Here is a 16,822-nt window from a genome sequence, read left to right on the forward strand (position 1 = left end):
TATTGTAAATAGTTGTATAAATGTGTATATATATATGTATGTATATAGCGGAGGGCTCGTTATGAGCGTTGAAGGAGGGGTGGTCCACCATTTCACACGTGGTGGACAACCGTCAGGTGTGGAGATACACCGGTGGTCGGCGGCGGAGCCTGTCATCTTATCCGCCGCCACCAGGGCGTCAGCATTGTTGGCGCCCAGCCTCCAGTGGCGGACTCGGGGGAGTCCGTCACGTTTACTGGACGGAGGCAACGGAGGAAGGCGCGCCCTTGGGCGCGCATTCAACGATTTGACCGCCTCACGGCGGTCGCCGCGGGGGGGCCGCGGAAGTATGCTTTAGCGTTCCCGTAGCCCCTCCATCACGCGGTACGGTGGAAACCCGAGGAGGTTTTAGTGGGTAGGACAGGGCCTTCTGCCCTGGCACGGGGCCCTTATGGCCCCGGTCGAGTCCCACATACCCGTCCCGGTCCCCCGGCCGGGCGGGAGGCGTAAATGCCTTTCCTCCTCGTAAAACAAAAAAAAAAAAAAAAAAAAAAAAAAAGGTTAGGTTAGGTTAGGTTAGGTTGGGGTGCATGTCAGTCGCCTCCTCGTGGCGCACCCTGGGCAACGGGGCCGGCTTGAGCTTGCTCGCCGGCCGCGGCTAAGACTGACGCGGAGGAAGGCCGCGGGGTCGCTCCTAGTACTTCTCCGATCGGTGGCGGAGTGGACTGTGTGAGCGGCCTCGCTGGCAATTAGCGGAGGAGATGTATATATGTATAATATGTATTTATGTAAATATTGTAAATAGTTGTATAAATGTGTATATATATATGTATGTATATAGCGGAGGGCTCGTTATGAGCGTTGAAGGAGGGGTGGTCCACCATTTCACACGTGGTGGACAACCGTCAGGTGTGGAGATACACCAGTGGTCGGCGGCGGAGCCTGTCATCTTATCCGCCGCCACCAGGGCGTCAGCACTGTTGGCGCCCAGCCTCCAGTGGCGGACTCGGGGGAGTCCGTCACGTTTACTGGACGGAGGCAACGGAGGAAGGCGCGCCCTAGGGCGCGCATTCAAAGATTTGACCGCCTCACGGCGGTCGCCGCGGGGGGGCCGCGGAAGTATGCTTTAGCGTTCCCGTAGCCCCTCCATCACGCGGTACGGTGGAAACCCGAGGAGGTTTTAGTGGGTAGGACAGGGCCTTCTGCCCTGGCACGGGGCCCTTATGGCCCCGGTCGAGTCCCACATACCCGTCCCGGTCCCCCGGCCGGGCGGGAGGCGTAAATGCCTTTCCTCCTCGTAAAACAAAAAAAAAAAAAAAAAAAAAGGTTAGGTTAGGTTAGGTTAGGTTAGGTTAGGTTAGGTTAGGTTAGGTTAGGTTAGGCCTCGATCGTCAAGGCCTGGCTAGATTCGCCAGACAGGCCTACCGACATCGACGACGAGGCGGAGTGGTTCCGGGAGAGCATGTCGGACATATGCGACGCTGGCATGCCCCGAGTCCGGCCGTTGCCAGCCAGGCGCCAAGTGTACTGGTGGGCGCAGTCGATTGCGCAGTTGCGCAACGCATGTACGCAGGTGCGACGCCAGTACGCGAGGTGCCGACGACGGAGGAGAGGCCGCCGCCCCTTTACAGCGGCGGCCGAAGAAGCGCAGGAGAGTGAAGAGGCGGAACTGTACGCTAGCTACAGGGAGGCGAAGAGCGCACTCCAGTTGGCCATCGTACGAGCCAAGGCCCAAGCGAACGACGAGCTGGTGGAGACTCTGGACCTAGATCCGTGGGGACGCCCTTACCTGATGGTGAGGGGCAAGTTGCGCCAGTCGGCTCCCCCGCTGTCCCGGAGTCTCCAGCCGCAGCTGCTGGAGGAGGTGGTGGGTGCTCTGTTTCCATCTAGACCGGAGCACACACCACCGGCTATGGTTCCGCCTCACAGTGACGCGGAAGAGGGTGAAGACGACGTGCCCGCCGTCACCCGGGAAGAGCTCAGAGGGGCGGTGGCTCGCATCAGGAACACCGCCCCTGGACCCGACGGCATTCCAGGCCGTGCGTGGGTCCTCGCCCTGAGAGAACTCGGGCCACGTCTCTCAGGGCTGCTGAGCGCATGCTTGGAGCGAGGCCAGTTTCCAAGCCGGTGGAAGACCGGGAAGCTGGTCTTGCTCAAGAAGGAGGGACGACCCGCAGACTCGCCATCTGCGTACCGACCGATCGTGTTGCTGGACGAGGTGTGTAAGATCTTCGAGCGTGTCATCGCCAGTCGCCTCGTTCAGCACATGACCAGGGTGGGGCCGGATTTGGCGGAGAACCAATTCGGCTTCCGCCAGGGGCGTTCGACGGTCGACGCGATCATGCGCGTGAAGGCCCTCGCGGAGGAGGCAGTCGCCCGGGGTGAGGTGGTCTTGGCGGTGTCGCTCGACATCGCCAACGCTTTCAACACCTTGCCCTGGAGTACCATCCGTGAAGCACTCCGGTACCACGGAGTGCCGCGCTACCTCCAACGCGTGGTCGCGGCGTACCTGTCGGACCGAGCGGTCGAGTACCCGGGTCGAGAGAGGTGGGGTCGTCGAGAGACGTCGTGCGGCGTTCCACAGGGTTCCGTTTTGGGTCCACTCCTGTGGAACGTGGGGTACGACTGGGCCCTGCGCGGTGCGTTCATCCACGGCGTCGGCGTCATTTGTTACGCCGACGACACGCTGGTTACAGCACGTGGAAAGACGTACCGGCAGGCGGCCATACGCGCGACGGCTGGTGTCGCGCATGCCGTGGGAAGGATCCGGCGGCTGGGCTTGGAGGTGGCATTGCACAAGTCGGAAGCCCTGTGTTTTCACGGGCCGAGGACGAAGCCGCCTCCCGGGTCCAGCATCATGGTAGGAGGGGTGTCCATCGCTGTCGAGTCGACGATGAAGTACCTAGGACTCGTCCTCGACAGTAGGTGGAACTTCGAGCCGCACTTTACACGGCTCGCCCCCCGGTTGTTGGGCGCCGCTTCAGCGCTCTCGCGCTTGTTGCCCAATCTGGGGGGACCCAACTCCTCATGCAGGAGGCTCTACATGGGGGTCGTACGGTCGATGGCGTTGTACGCCGCGCCAGTGTGGGCGGATGCCCTGACGGCCCGCAACGTCGCCGCGCTGAGAAGGCCACAGCGCGCGATGGCCGTCAGGATGATAAGGGGATACCGTACGATCTCCTTCGAGGCAGCGAGCCTCCTAGCCGGATCGCTGCCCTGGGACCTCGAGGCTAAGCTCCTCGCGTCGCTCTATTGGTGGCGCGCGGAGGCGGACGAGCGGGGTGAGCGCCTGGTGCCTCGACAGATCGAGGCACGCAGGGCAGAGCTCCGCCAGGTCTCAGTGGCGGAGTGGGAGACGCGCTTGGCGCGACCCACGGCAGGGCAAGCCGTCGCTATTGCGGCGGTGAGGCCCGTCCTGAAGGAGTGGCTCACTAGGAGCCACGGCGCCCTCAGCTTCCGGCTGACGCAGGTACTTACTGGACACGGATGCTTCGGTAGGTACCTGTGTCGCATAGGTCGGGAGCCGACGTCCCAGTGCCACCATTGTGGCGATGGTCGCGACGATACGGCGTTGCACACGTTGGCGGAGTGCCCAGCATGGGCTGAGCAGCGCCGTGACCTCGTCGCGGCCGTCGGTGTCGCTGCGGGGAACCTCTCGCTTCCGGCCGTCGTCTCTGCGATGGTGCGGAGCGAGGCAGGGTGGAGCGCCGTCGCCACCTTCTGCGAGGAAGTGATGCTCGCAAAGGAGGCGGCGGAAAGGGAGAGAGAGGCTGCCTCCTCTCTCCCCTCCCGCAGCAGACGAACTGGGCGTCGCAGGGTGGTCGCCGACTTACGACCACCCTAGGGCGTGGCCTGCGGACGGCAGACTCGGGGCGTCTCGCCGTCCGACCAGCAACAGGCCTCGAGGCGGCGGCGTCGTGTTCCGCACGCGCGCCTCGTAGTGGAGTCCTGCGGCCGGGTGGACAGCCGCAGTGAGTGACGGGGCGCGCCTGACTCTTTACATCAGGCGCGCCAACGCCCGTCGGAGGGGTGCGACGAATGCTTCGGCGATACCCGCCCCTCCGACTCATGGGCACGTGGAGGACACGGGTTGGGTTTTAGTCAGTAGGAGTCTGACAGTACCCTTCGCTCTTCCCCCAGAGCGGAGGGTCTCCATGATGGATTTCCCAACCATAAAAAAAAAAAAAAAAAAAAAAAAAAAAAAAGGTTAGGGTAGGGTAGGTTAGGTTAGGTTAGGTTAGGTTGGGGTGCATGTCAGTCGCCTCCTCGTGGCGCACCCTGGGCAACGGTGTCGACGATCTTTTGTCGTCGGCAACGGCTAAGACTGACGCGGAGGGCACGCCACGGGTCGCCCTGGTCCTTCTCTGTCTTCAGAGTGGACTGTGTGCGCGGCCCGGCGGCAATGAAGGAGTGTACATATGTTTTGTTAATATATTTAAGTAGTCGTAAGTTATACATATAATATTTAGTGTTTTAATTTTAAGGTGTAAATATTGTATATTTTATTTTACTACCCGAATCCTAAGTGGCGACGCAGCGCGATGGGATGCATGGCCGGAGGGTATTCCGGTCATGACTGCGTCTCGCCGGCAGCCCCGGCAAAAATTTTTCATTATGAGTGCAACTAAGGAAATATATTCTCCAGGAGGGTGTCACTCCCTCTCCGATCCGCTTCACGGATCGGACCGTCCCAACGAATCTGGAGGGGACACAGTCGCACTACGGATTTTTTCTAACGACCAAACAGCGAGCATAACGGACACTGAAACGGAGAGAGAAGGCGTAGGTTTAAGTAGTTTAGTAGGAAAAAATGTAAATATTACTAATTTAGGAGATATGGAGGTGGATGTGGGCGCCCTGACGGTGAGCACGGGAAATATAGACCCTTGCCTGCTGAAAGAACCTGTGGTCCGGTTGGAACGGCTCTCCGAGTCGGATTCATCGGTCTGCAGCATATTTCAGCAGCGGCGACGAAAGGGCGAGAAGAGGTCTCACATGGGAGACAGCTGCTCTGGCTCGGACACCGACGGGAGTCAGCGGCAGGGCAGCAATGACACTGGACATTCGGTTAGTAGGTGGCTAAAACCTGCTAACAAAAGGGGACGGGGGAACGGAAATCGTTTCCAGGCGGAGGATTCGCTGACCGCTTACAGCGAGGCGGCCAGAAAGGCTTTAGACGAAAGGGTTGCCCGATCGAGGAACCGGCAACCCGTAAGTGCTGAGGACGTGCCGAAGACGTCCGCCGCTCTCGATGCAGCCGTTCAGGAGGCGATCGGGGTGGTCGTGCAGGTTGCCGACAAATCAGGCAACCTCAAGGGCACTTTTGTGCGAGCCCTGAAGGCAGCTGCCGACACCATCAAAGGTGCGGTAGCAGACCTTAGGGCCATGTCGATGACGGAGGAGGTTGCGCGCTTAGAGGTGGCTAACGCGCAACTCTCAGGCCAGCTGGCTGAGCTGAGGCGGGAGGTGGCTCAGATGCGCCAGCAACCACCAACGGATGAAGGCCACATCCAAAAGATGTTGGAGGAGGCGCTACGGTCCAACCGGGAACAGTTCGCAACTATGCTGAACGCCCGGATGGAAGGAATCGAGCGCCGCCTTCTTCCGGAGCCCCGGCTGCGGCCACCGCTGGCCGCCGACCGGAAGGCAGCGCAGGCGACAGCTGCGGCTGCAAACCCGGCGAGGACGCCCGAGACCGCTGGCGTGGTGGTAGAGCCAGCCAAACTCGGCAAAAAGAAGAAGCGGCCACCAACACTAGCTGCCCAAGAAGCGGCAAATAGAAGGTCGGCTCCAACGACAACACCTGTGGAGCCGAACAACACACCGACGACCTGGAGCGCTGTCGTCGGTAAGAAGAAGAAGCCGAAGAAGCCGGCCAACAAACCAGTGCAGCAAGCGACCACCAGACCTGCTGCACAAAAGAAGAGGAAACTACGCCCCCCTCGCACGTCTGTGATCACCATCACGCTCAAACCCGGTGCCGAGGAGAAGGGTGTGAAGTACGAGAACGTCCTGGCGCACGCAAAGAGTCGCATCAAATTGAGTGATGTCGGCTTGACTGCGGTGCGCTTCAGGACGGCGGCGACGGGAGCGCGCATGCTGGAGATACCGCCAGGCACCAACGAAGCCGAGAAAGCGGCGGATGCCCTGGCGGAGAAGCTGCGCGAGCTATTCAGCCCGGACGAGGTCCAAATACACCGTCCGACCAAGTGCGCGGAGCTCAGGGTCCTGGACCTGGACGACTCCGTCACGGTGGAGGAGGTCGTGGCGTCGGTCGCCGAAGCCGGGGGCTGCACGACCGGAGCCATCAAGCCTGGCATTCTCGCCCGGCACTCGAGCGGCACGGGCTCACTGTGGGTGAGTTGCCCAGTGGCGGCCGCTAAGAAGATCGTGGCGGTCGGTAGGGTTAGGGTCGGGTGGGTGTCGGCGCGAGTGCTTTTGCTCGAGTCGCGGCCACTCCGATGCTACAGATGTCTGGAGGGGGGCCACATGGGTGCCAAGTGTGACAGGGGTGTCGACCGTAGCCGTTTGTGCTATCGCTGCGGTCAGCCCGATCACAGGGCCCGAGAGTGCACCGCCGCTGACGCAAACTGCATCATCTGCTCAGCGGCCGGTAAGCCTGCGGCACACGCCGTCGGCGCTAGAGAATGCCAGGGCAGCAAAGGTCCAGCCCGAGGCAAGAAGAGAGGAGTAGCGGTGAGGAAGGGCCCGGCAGCAACTTCCCAACGGCGAACGGAGGCGGAGCCTATGGAGACCGCTCAGTGATGGCCCTAAGATGTCTCCAGGCCAACATCAACCACTCTGCTAGAGCTCAGGACCTTCTTGTCCAGAGCATGGCAGAGTGGCAAATCGACGTCGCGGTGGTATCGGAGCCCTACGTCGTTCATTTACGGGACGACTGGGTCTCCGACCACGATGGAGTGGTGACCATCATCGCTCCCGCTGCCGCGGACTCCCCGACCATAGAGTGTGTGGTCAAGGGGAAGGGCTGCGTGCTCGCCGTCGTCGGTGGTGTGGCGATCATCGGCGTTTACGCCTCGCCTAACCGAACCCTCGCCGAGTTCGAGCGACTTCTGGTGGAGATCGGTGCTCTGGTGGGACAGGCTTCGCCAACCCCTGTGTTAGTCGCGGGGGACTTCAATGCCAAATCAACGGCTTGGGGTTCCCCTGCGACGGATGTCAGGGGCGAGGCGTTGGAGGAGTGGGCCGTGTCGCTGGGACTCACCCCCATGAACAGCGGATCGGAGAGCACGTGCGTGCGGCAACAGGGCGAGTCGATCGTCGACATCACGTTTGCGTCCAACGCCCTAGCCCGCCGTGTTCGAGGCTGGAGGGTGGAGACGGAGGTGGAGACTCTATCGGACCACCGATACATCCGGTTTGATGTCTCCGCGGTCCCCGTTTCCGCCCATGCCACTGTCGGTCAGTCGAGTGGCCCTCGCTGGAAACTAAGTCGTCTCGACAGCCAGCTGGCAAAAGAGGCGGCGATCGTCGAAAGCTGGGGGACCGCTCCTGACTCTGTGGTGCAAGTCGACCGAGAGGCTGATCGACTCGGCTGTGCGCTGTCCCGCGTCTGCGACGCTGCGATGCCGCGGGCCAAACCGCTCCCGCCGCGTCGTCGAGTGTACTGGTGGCGGCCGGAACTCCGCCAACTGCGCAGAGCCTGTGTGGCTGCTCGCCGCCAGTACGCACGGTGCAGGAGGAGAAGAGTCCGTGACCACAATCTGGAGGCGGCCCTTTACACCGCCTACAGAGAAGCCTGCGTCACCCTGCAGAAAGCCATATCCCGTGCCAAGGAGGAGGCATGGCGCGAATGGCTGGCGACCCTCGACGCCGATCCGTGGGGCAGACCGTACCGGTTGGTGAGGCAGAAGCTCCGACCCTGGGCTCCTCCACTCACCAGCACCCTTCAGCCAGACGTCCTGGAGAGTGTCGTCGGTGCTCTCTTTCCGGAGCGGGGAGAATTTATACCACCTTCGATGGCGCCTCTCAACGATCACGACCAACTCGATCAGGCGTCCCCCGTTACCGAGGCGGAATTATGTGCTGCTGTCGTCAAGCTCGGGTCTAAAAGGACAGCCCCGGGGCCCGACGGCATTCCAGGACGTGCTCTAGCCATAGCTCTTGGCGAGATGGGCGAGAGCGTCAGACACCTCTTCTCCGAGTGTCTTGCGCAGGGTAGGTTCCCCGACAGGTGGAAAACGGGTAGGCTCGTCCTAATCCGCAAGGACGGACGACCGCCCGATCAGCCGTCGGCCTACCGCCCTATAGTGCTGCTCGACGAGGCGAGCAAGCTTTTTGAGCGCATTATCGCAGCCCGCCTTGTCGCAAGCATGGAGCCGGGACTGAGCGAGCGCCAGTTCGGCTTCCGCCCAGGTCGCTCGACCCTCGACGCTATCGCGAGCTTGAGGGATCTTGCAGAGCAGGAAGTCTCTCGGGGTGGGGTACTGATAGCTGTGTCTTTGGATATTTCCAACGCTTTCAACACCTTGCCCTGGGAGACGGTAATGGAGGCCTTGCGGTACCATAGAGTGCCCCCATACCTTCGGCAGATCATCGCCGACTACTTCGCGGGCAGAGCAGTCGCTTACCCGACAAAGGAGGGATGGAGAAGGAAGAGGATGACGTGCGGTGTTCCACAGGGCTCTGTTTTGGGTCCGTTGCTGTGGAACATCGGGTACGACTGGGTGCTACGCGGGGCCACTCTGCGGGGGGTCAGCGTGACGTGTTACGCCGACGACACCCTCGTGTCGGCCCGCGGTAAAACCCATCGCGAGGCGACCTATCTCGCCACGGCCGGAGTGGCGCATGCAGTCCACCGCATCCGCGCTCTGGGCCTCGAGGTGGCCTTGCACAAATCCGAGGTTCTTGTTTTTCATGGACCTCGGAACGCGCCACCTCAAGGAGCGGCGATAACCATCGGCGGAACTTCCATCACCATCGGGTCGACGATGAAGTACCTGGGACTCGTCCTCGATGGCAGGTGGAAGTTCGAGGAGCACTTCCGGCGCTTGGCCCCGAGACTGGTGGCTGCAGCCGGAGCGCTCGGGCGCATTTTGCCCAACATTGGAGGGCCAGGCAATCCAGCGAGACGCCTTTACATCGGAGTGGTGCGCTCGATGGCGCTGTACGGTGCGCCGATATGGGCGGACGCGCTGAGCGCCCGCAACGTCGCTTCGCTACGACGTCCGCAGCGGGTGATGGCGCTCAGAGCGGCTCGGGCGTATCGTACGGTGTCCAACACCGCAGCCTGTCTGCTGTCTGCAAGCCCGACATGGGACCTCGAGGCCGAGATCAACTCGAGTGTTTACTGGCGGGCCAAGGATGCAAGAGCGGAGGGGAACTCACCCCAAGTCTTACAGTGGAGGAAGGAGGCACGACAACGCCTTCTTGAAATGTGGAGGGAAAGGCTGCGAGTTCCGGATGCCGGTGGGGATCTCGTGGCGGCCATTCGGCCTGTTTTGAGAGAGTGGGTCGAGCGCAAACACGGCCCACTCTCCTACCACCTGACGCAGCTCCTGACCGGCCACGGGTGTTTTGGTAAATACCTGTGTGACGTGGTCGGCAGAGAGCCTGCACCGACATGCCACCACTGTGGTAACGAAGCCGTGGACACGGCCGAGCACACGCGCGCAGAGTGCCCAGCCTGGGCGGAGCCTCGCGCAGCCCTGTCCACGGCCATTGGACCGGACATCTCGCTTCCGGCCTTAGTGCGCAAGATGGTCGCGAGCGAAGAAGCGTGGGCGGCATTACGAACCTTCAGCGAGGTCGTAATGTCCGCCAAGGAGAAGGCGGAACGACAGCGGGAGGACGACACCAACTCCCTCCCGTTGCGTCGACGGAGACCTGGTCGACGACGCCGTGACCATCTAGGCCGGTTGCATTGACCTGATTCGACACAGCGGTGGCGGACCTTTACATCCGCTGCCGCTTTACCCGGACGTGACACAGCGTAGTCGGCAGCGGACCTTTACACCCGCTGCCGCCTAGCCTCCAGTGGCGGACTCGGGGGAGTCCGTCACGGTTCTGACGGAGGCGGAGACGGAAGCGTGCCACAACATCTTGGCACGCTCTACAGACGAGTCGCCCTTCTACAGCGACGGCCGCTGGCGGGGCCGCGGTGGTGAGCCACGTGCGTTCCCGCAGTCCTGCCGCCTTGCGGTGAAGGCGGAAATCCTAGGAGGTTTTAGTGGGTAGGACGGGGCCTTCTGCCCCGGGAGTCCCACATATCCGTCCCGGTCCCCCCTTTCGACCGGGCGGAATGCGTAAATGCATTTCCTCCTAGTAAAACAAAAAAAAAAAAAAAAAAAAAAAAAAAAAAAAAAAAAAAAAAAAAAAAAAAAAAAGGTTAGGTTAGGTTAGGTTAGGTTAGGTTAGGTTAGGTTAGGTTAGGTTAGGTTAGGTTAGGTTGGGGTGCATGTCAGTCGCCTCCTCGTGGCGCACCCTGGGCAACGGTGTCGGCGATCTTTTGTCGTCGGCAACGGCTAAGACTGACGGGGAGGGTATGCCACGGACCGCTCCTGGTACTTCTCTGATTAGCAGAGTGGACTGTGTGAGCGGCTTCGTGGCAAAGGGGAGTTTTGTGTAACGTCTGGTGCTGTTTTGTCTTGTCATTCGTTACATGTTGTATATAGTGTGAATTGTAAAATTTGTTTGTGGCGTCTATAACATGTTCTGTGTTTTGTCTCCGGGGTTTATTGACCTCGGAGACCGAAGGAGGAACGCGTAATCCCGCTAAGTGAGGTGTCGTGGAACACGTCTCGCGGCCTCGAGCGGGACCGCGGGTCTTGCCTTAACCGGCCGGACCGTGAGGAAGACAACCTCTATAAAAATCACCCCGAATCCCAAGTGGCGACGCGGCACGAGGGGATGCATGGCTGATGGGAAGTTCAGTCGCGACCGCGATCCTCGTCAGGGCACCGGCCGACACCCTCGACGAGTCACGCAAGGCTTACCCAGGTACAGGGGGCACCACCTGGGCGGACCGACACTTCCCCCACACTCGTGGGACTTTATATGGATGCTTTAAAAAACAAAAACCCCAAAAGGACTCCGAGCTCCTTAAGCTCGGAACACGAAGGACCTGCTGCGCAAGCTGAAGGACTCTCAGAGTCGGACACTTCAGTTTGCAGCATGCAGACGGTGGAGTCACTTGTTTCTCCACACAAGGATGTGACATACGAACGGCGGAAGGGTGAGAAGCGGACCCACGCTGAGGATAGCTGCTCTGGCTCCGAAAGTGACGCGAGCGTGCAGCTGAGTGAAAACTCGGACTCAGCGAGGTGGCTTAAACCCGCAAATAAGAGAGGGCGAGGCCGGCCGCCCACTCACGGTAAATACGTGGGCTTGGGCAAGTCTCAAGCGGAACTCCGTGCGGCGAAAACGAAGGCCAGAGAGGACCGCTTCGAGACCGAAGACGCCCTGGCCGCTTACAGTGAAGCGGCCAAAGTTAATTTAGACGAGAGAGCGGCTCGTAACCGGAGTCGTCACATGGACGCGACCAATGAGGACGCTCAAAAGACGTCCGCTGCATTGGACCATACTGTGAAGGAGGCGTTGGACGTGGTACTTCAGGTTGCCAACAAGTCTGGCAATCTGAAGGGTACCTTCGTCAGGGCCCTGAAGACTGCCGCTGACACCATCAAAGGTGCGGTGGCGGAACTTAGAGCCCTGACCATGTCGGAGGAAGTGGCCCGGCTGGAAGCTGCCAATGCAAAGCTTTCCGGCCAGTTGGCGGAACTAAGACGGGAAGTGGCCGAAATGCGCAAGAAGCCGCCACAACCGAGCGAGGATAACTTAAAACGCATCATGGAGGAAGCGTTGAGGAGCAGCCGGGAGCAGTTCAGCAATATGCTGAACGCCCGGATGGAGGGCATTGAGCGACGCCTCCTTCCGGAGCCTCGGCTGCGACCTCCGCTGGCCGCAGACCGTAGAGCAGAGCAGAGCCAAGCAGCGCAGACTACGGTCCCTGCTGCGAAGGCACCACCCGTGCCGTCCGCCGCCAAGGCCGCGGAAAAGGGTAACGCGAAGACGGCCTCGACTTCTTCGACGAAGAAGAAGTCGAAACGCCCCAGCATGGCTGCCCAGGAGGCGGCAGCGGCTGTGGCGAAGAAGACTGCCCCCGCGCCGACTCCGAAGCCGGGCAGCTCTTCTGTGTCTTGGGCGACTGTTGTTCGGCAGCCGCCGAACCCGAAACCGCCTAAGAAGGCGACGGCTACAAAACCGGCGAAGACAGGGACGCCGAAGACCGTCCCAACGGCGAAGGATAAGAAGAGGGAACGTAAAAGGCTTCGCTCTCCTCGCACCGCGGTGATCACGATCACCTTGAGACCCGGTGCAGAGGAGAAGGGCCTGAAGTATGAGACCGTCCTGGCTCAGGCCAAGAGCAAGATCAGGCTCAGCGAGGTTGGCCTGACGACGGTCCGCTTCAGAACGGCGGCAACGGGAGCGCGGATGCTCGAGATTCCGCCGGGCACCGCTGACGCCGAGAAGTCGGCGGATGCCCTTGCGGAAAAGCTTCGCAGCGTCCTCAACCCGGACGAGGTCCAGATCCATCGACCGACGAAATGCGTCGAGGTCAGAGTCATGGATCTGGACGACTCGGTGTCGTCGGAGGAGGTGGTGGCAGCTGTAGCCAGCGAGGGAGGATGCTCCGAAGGAGCGATCAGGCCGGGCGTGGTAGTTCGGTCTGCCAATGGCTGTAGATCGCTCTGGCTCAGCTGCCCTGTCATAGCGGCCAAGAAACTTATGGTGACCGGTCGAGTCAAGGTGGGGTGGATCTCGGCCCGAGTGCTTTTGCTCGAGCCGAGGCCACTCCGCTGCTATAAGTGTCTAGAAGGAGGCCACATGGGGGCCGTTTGTGACAGGGGTGTGGACCGCAGCCGTTTGTGCTTCCGCTGCGGTCAGCCCGACCACAAGGCCCGCGAATGCACCGCCGCTGAAGCGAACTGCATCCTGTGCTCAGCGGCCGGTAAAACTGCGACGCACGTCTTGGGCAGTAAGGCGTGCCAGGGCGGCAAAGGTCGCCCTGTTAAAAGAACGGGAGGTGCGGTGACGAAAGGGCCCGTCACCGTGTCCCAACGGATTGAGGTGCCTATGGAGACCGCACAATAATGGCCCTGCGTTGTCTCCAGGCCAATTTAAACCACTCCGCCAGAGCCCAGGACCTTCTAGTCCAGAGCATGGCGGAGTGGCAAATCGGAGTGGCAATCGTGGCGGAGCCCTACGTCGTTCATTTACGGGACGACTGGGTCTCCGACCACGAGGGAGTGATCTCCATCGTCGCTCCCGCCATTCCCGGCGCCCCTGCGATCGATAGGGTTGCCAAAGGCAGAGGGTGCGTGGCCGCCGTTGTCAACGGAACTGCGTTCGTAGCAGTCTACGCCTCTCCTAACCGGAGTCTCGCCGAATTCGAGCAACTTCTCGTTGAGGTCGGGGCTCTGGTCGGGCAGTACTCACCGAGTCCGGTGATCGTCGCGGGGGACTTCAATGCCAAATCCACGGCTTGGGGCTCCCCTGCGACCGATGCCAGAGGAGAGGTGTTAGAGGAGTGGGCCGTGTCATCGGGACTCACGGCGATCAACAGAGGATCGGAGAGCACGTGCCTGCGGCAGCAGGGCGAGTCAATCGTGGACTTAACGTTCGCGTCCATCGCCCTAGCCCGCCGTGTTCGAGATTGGAGGGTGGAGACGGGGGTGGAGACTCTATCGGATCACCGATATATCCGATTTGATGTCTCCGCGGTTCCCGTCGTCCGGCCCGCTGTTGAGCGGTCAGAAGGTCCGCGGTGGAGTCTTGGTCGTCTCGATCGCCAGTTGGCAAAAGAGGCGGCCATCGTGGAGGCCTGGTGCGCCGGTTCCGACCCGGTCGTCCAGGTCGACCGAGAGGCCGACCGACTCGGTGCCGCCCTGTTTCGCATCTGCGATGCGGCGATGCCGAGGGTGAGGCCTCAGACTCCACGTCGCCGAGTCTACTGGTGGCGCCCGGAGCTACGAACGTTGCGGAGGGCGTGTGTTGCGGCCCGCCGCCAATACGCCAGGTCCAGACGGAGGCGGATACGCGATCACGACCTGGAGGAGGCTCTTTACACCTCCTACAGGGAGGCTTGCGTGTCGCTCCGAAAGGCCATCGCGCAGGCGAAGGAAGCGGCATGGGTGGAGTGGCTGGCGTCTCTCGACGCGGATCCGTGGGGGAGACCGTACAGGGTCGTGAGGCAGAAGCTCCGGACCCTGGACACCCCCGCTCACCACCACCATCCAGCCGCGGCTTCTGGGACGGATCGCGGAGGAACTATTTCCGGAGCGCGGAGCGTTCGTCCCACCGGCGATGGAGCCCGAGTTCGTTAGGGAAGTGCCGGACCAGGCGTTCCCGGTTACCGAGGCCGAGTTGTGCGCGGCTGTCTTGAAGCTTTGCTCGAAGAGGACAGCCCCCGGGCCTGACGGGATACCGGGACGCGCCTTGGCGATCGCGTCGGAGGAGTTGGGCGATGGCATGTGCCAACTGTTCTCGGCCTGCCTGGCTCAGGGTAGGTTCCCGAATCGGTGGAAAACGGGTAAGCTCGTTCTCATCCGCAAGGAGGGACGAGCCCCCGATCAGCCGTCGGCCTACCGGCCCATCGTGCTGCTCGACGAAGCGGGTAAGCTCTTTGAGCGTATAATCGCAGCCCGTCTAGTCGGTAGCATGGAGCCAGGCTTGAGCGAGTGGCAGTTCGGCTTTCGCCGGGGCCGCTCGACGTTGGACGCAGTCGCCAGATTGAGGGAGGTCGCAGAGGAGGAGGTCTCTCGGGGTGGGGTGCTGTTGGCAGTGTCGTTGGATATTTCCAACGCCTTCAACACTCTGCCCTGGGAAGTGGTACTGGAAGCCCTGAGATACCACAACGTTCCGGACTATCTGCGACGAACCATCGCCGACTACTTCTCGGGTAGGGCGGTGGTGTTTCCCGACGATGGAGGGAGATAGCAGGAGGGCTATGACCTGCGGTGTTCCACAGGGCTCGGTTTTGGGGCCGCTACTGTGGAACATCGGCTACGATTGGGTGCTGCGCGGGGCCACGTTGCGGGGGGTCAGCGTGACCTGCTACGCTGACGACACCCTCGTGTCGGCCCGCGGCAGTACCCATCGGGAGGCGGCGTATCTTGCCACGGCGGGAGTGGCACATTGCGGTCCACCGCATCCGTGCTCTGGGCCTTGAGGTGGCCTTGCACAAATCCGAGGCCCTAGTCTTTCATGGACCTCGGAACGTGCCACCTTCAGGGCATGTCCATAACAGTCGGCGGAACTTCCATCACCATCGGGTCGACGATGAAGTACCTGGGACTCGTCCTCGATGGTAGGTCGGAAGTTTGAGGAGCACTTCCGGCGCTTGGCCCCAAGACTGGTGGCTGCAGCCGGAGCGTTGGGGCGGATTTTGCCCAACGTCGGTGGACCGGGCGGTTCCTGCAGACGGCTGTACTCCGGCGTGGTGCGTTCGATGGCACTATACGGTACGCCCGAATATGGGGCGGACGCTCTGAGCAATCGCGTCAACGTCGCCCTCGCTGCGACGTCCCGCAGCGTGCGATGGCGCTCAGGGCGGCTCGGGCGTACCGGACGGTGTCATTCAACCGCGGCCGGCTTGCTTGTCCGGAAGCCCGCCATGGGACCTCGAGGCCGAGATCAACTCGAGTGTCTACTGGCGGGTCAAGGCGGCAAGAGCGAGCGGGAACGGACCGCTAACTGCGCGAGGTACAGCAGTTGGAGGGAGGAGGCAAGACGCCGCCTCATGGAGAAGTGGGAGGATCGGCTGCGAGTTCCGGATGCCAGTGGGGAACTCGTGGCGGCGATCCGGCCCGTTTTGCGAGAGTGGGTCGAGCGTAAGCACGGCCCACTGACGTACCACCTGACGCAGCTCATAACCGGTCACGGCTGCTTCGCCAAATACCTGTGCGAAGTGGTCGGGAGAGAGCCGTCGGTGGTCTGTCATCATTGTGACGAACGGAGCCGTGGACACGGCCGAGCATACGCGCGCAGAGTGCCCAGCCTGGGCGGAGCCTCGCGCAGCCCTGTCCACGGTAATTGGATTGGACCTATCGCTTCCGGCCCTCATTAGAAAGATGGTCGCGAGTGAAGAGGCCTGGGCGGCATTACGGGTCTTCCAGCGAAGCCGTAATGTCCGCGAAGGAGGAGGCGGAGCGACAGCGGGAGGACGATCCTAACTCCCTCCCGCTGCGCCGACGGAGACCCGGTCGGCGGCGCCGCGACCATCTTGGCCGGTTGCTGTGACCTGACTTGACGCAGCGGCGGCGGACCTTTACATCCGCCGCCGCATTACCCGGATGTGACACAGCGCTATCGGCAGCGGACTTTTACATCCGCTGTCGCATAGCCCTGAACTGAATTGACGTAGCACAGTCGGCAGCGGACCTTTACCATCCGCTGCCCTCTTCAATTGAATTGACGAAGCATAGTCGGCAGCGGACCTTTACATCCGCTGCCGCCGCCCAGCCTCCAGTGGCGGACTCGGGGGGAGTCCGTCACGGTTCAGACGGAGGCGGAGTGTCGGAAGGTGCGCCGTAACACCCTGGCGTGCCTTTCGCGAAGTGTCGCCCTCATTTGCGACAGCCGCTGGCAGGGTCGCGGTGGTGAGCCAAACGCGTTCCCGTGGCCCTGCCGCCTTGCGGAGAGGCGGAAATCCTAGGAGGTTTTAGTGGGTAGGACGGGGCCTTCTGCCCCGGGAGTCCCACATATCCGTCCCGGTCCCCCTTCGGCCGGGCGGAATGCGTAAATGCATTTCCTCCTAGTAAAACAAAAAAAAAAAAAAAGAAAAAAAAAAAAAAAAAAGGTTAGGTTAGGTTAGGTTAGGTTT

The 16,822-nt window shown here is 61.4% G+C and overlaps 2 protein-coding genes across 2 annotated transcripts; both read left to right on the forward strand.

The window, feature by feature from the left end:
- Positions 1 to 1,441: 1,441 nt before the first annotated feature.
- LOC124541011 lies at positions 1,442 to 3,742 on the forward strand (the record flags this gene model as incomplete). The annotated part of the gene is made up of 3 exons (XM_047118784.1): positions 1,442 to 1,552; positions 2,648 to 3,166; positions 3,401 to 3,742. Coding segments are annotated over exons 1-3 (972 nt in total), but the record flags the coding sequence as incomplete, so codon positions are not given.
- A 9,349-nt stretch (positions 3,743 to 13,091) lies between these two features.
- Positions 13,092 to 15,830, forward strand: LOC124541012 (the record flags this gene model as incomplete). Its single annotated transcript, XM_047118785.1, has 8 exons — positions 13,092 to 13,171; positions 13,298 to 13,596; positions 13,759 to 14,186; positions 14,239 to 14,503; positions 14,642 to 14,899; positions 15,091 to 15,232; positions 15,352 to 15,461; positions 15,663 to 15,830. Coding segments are annotated over exons 1-8 (1,750 nt in total), but the record flags the coding sequence as incomplete, so codon positions are not given.
- Positions 15,831 to 16,822: the final 992 nt, after the last annotated feature.

The sequence above is a fragment of the Vanessa cardui genome, chromosome 27, assembly GCF_905220365.1.
Source record: "Vanessa cardui chromosome 27, ilVanCard2.1, whole genome shotgun sequence".
Taxonomy (NCBI): domain Eukaryota; kingdom Metazoa; phylum Arthropoda; class Insecta; order Lepidoptera; family Nymphalidae; genus Vanessa; species Vanessa cardui.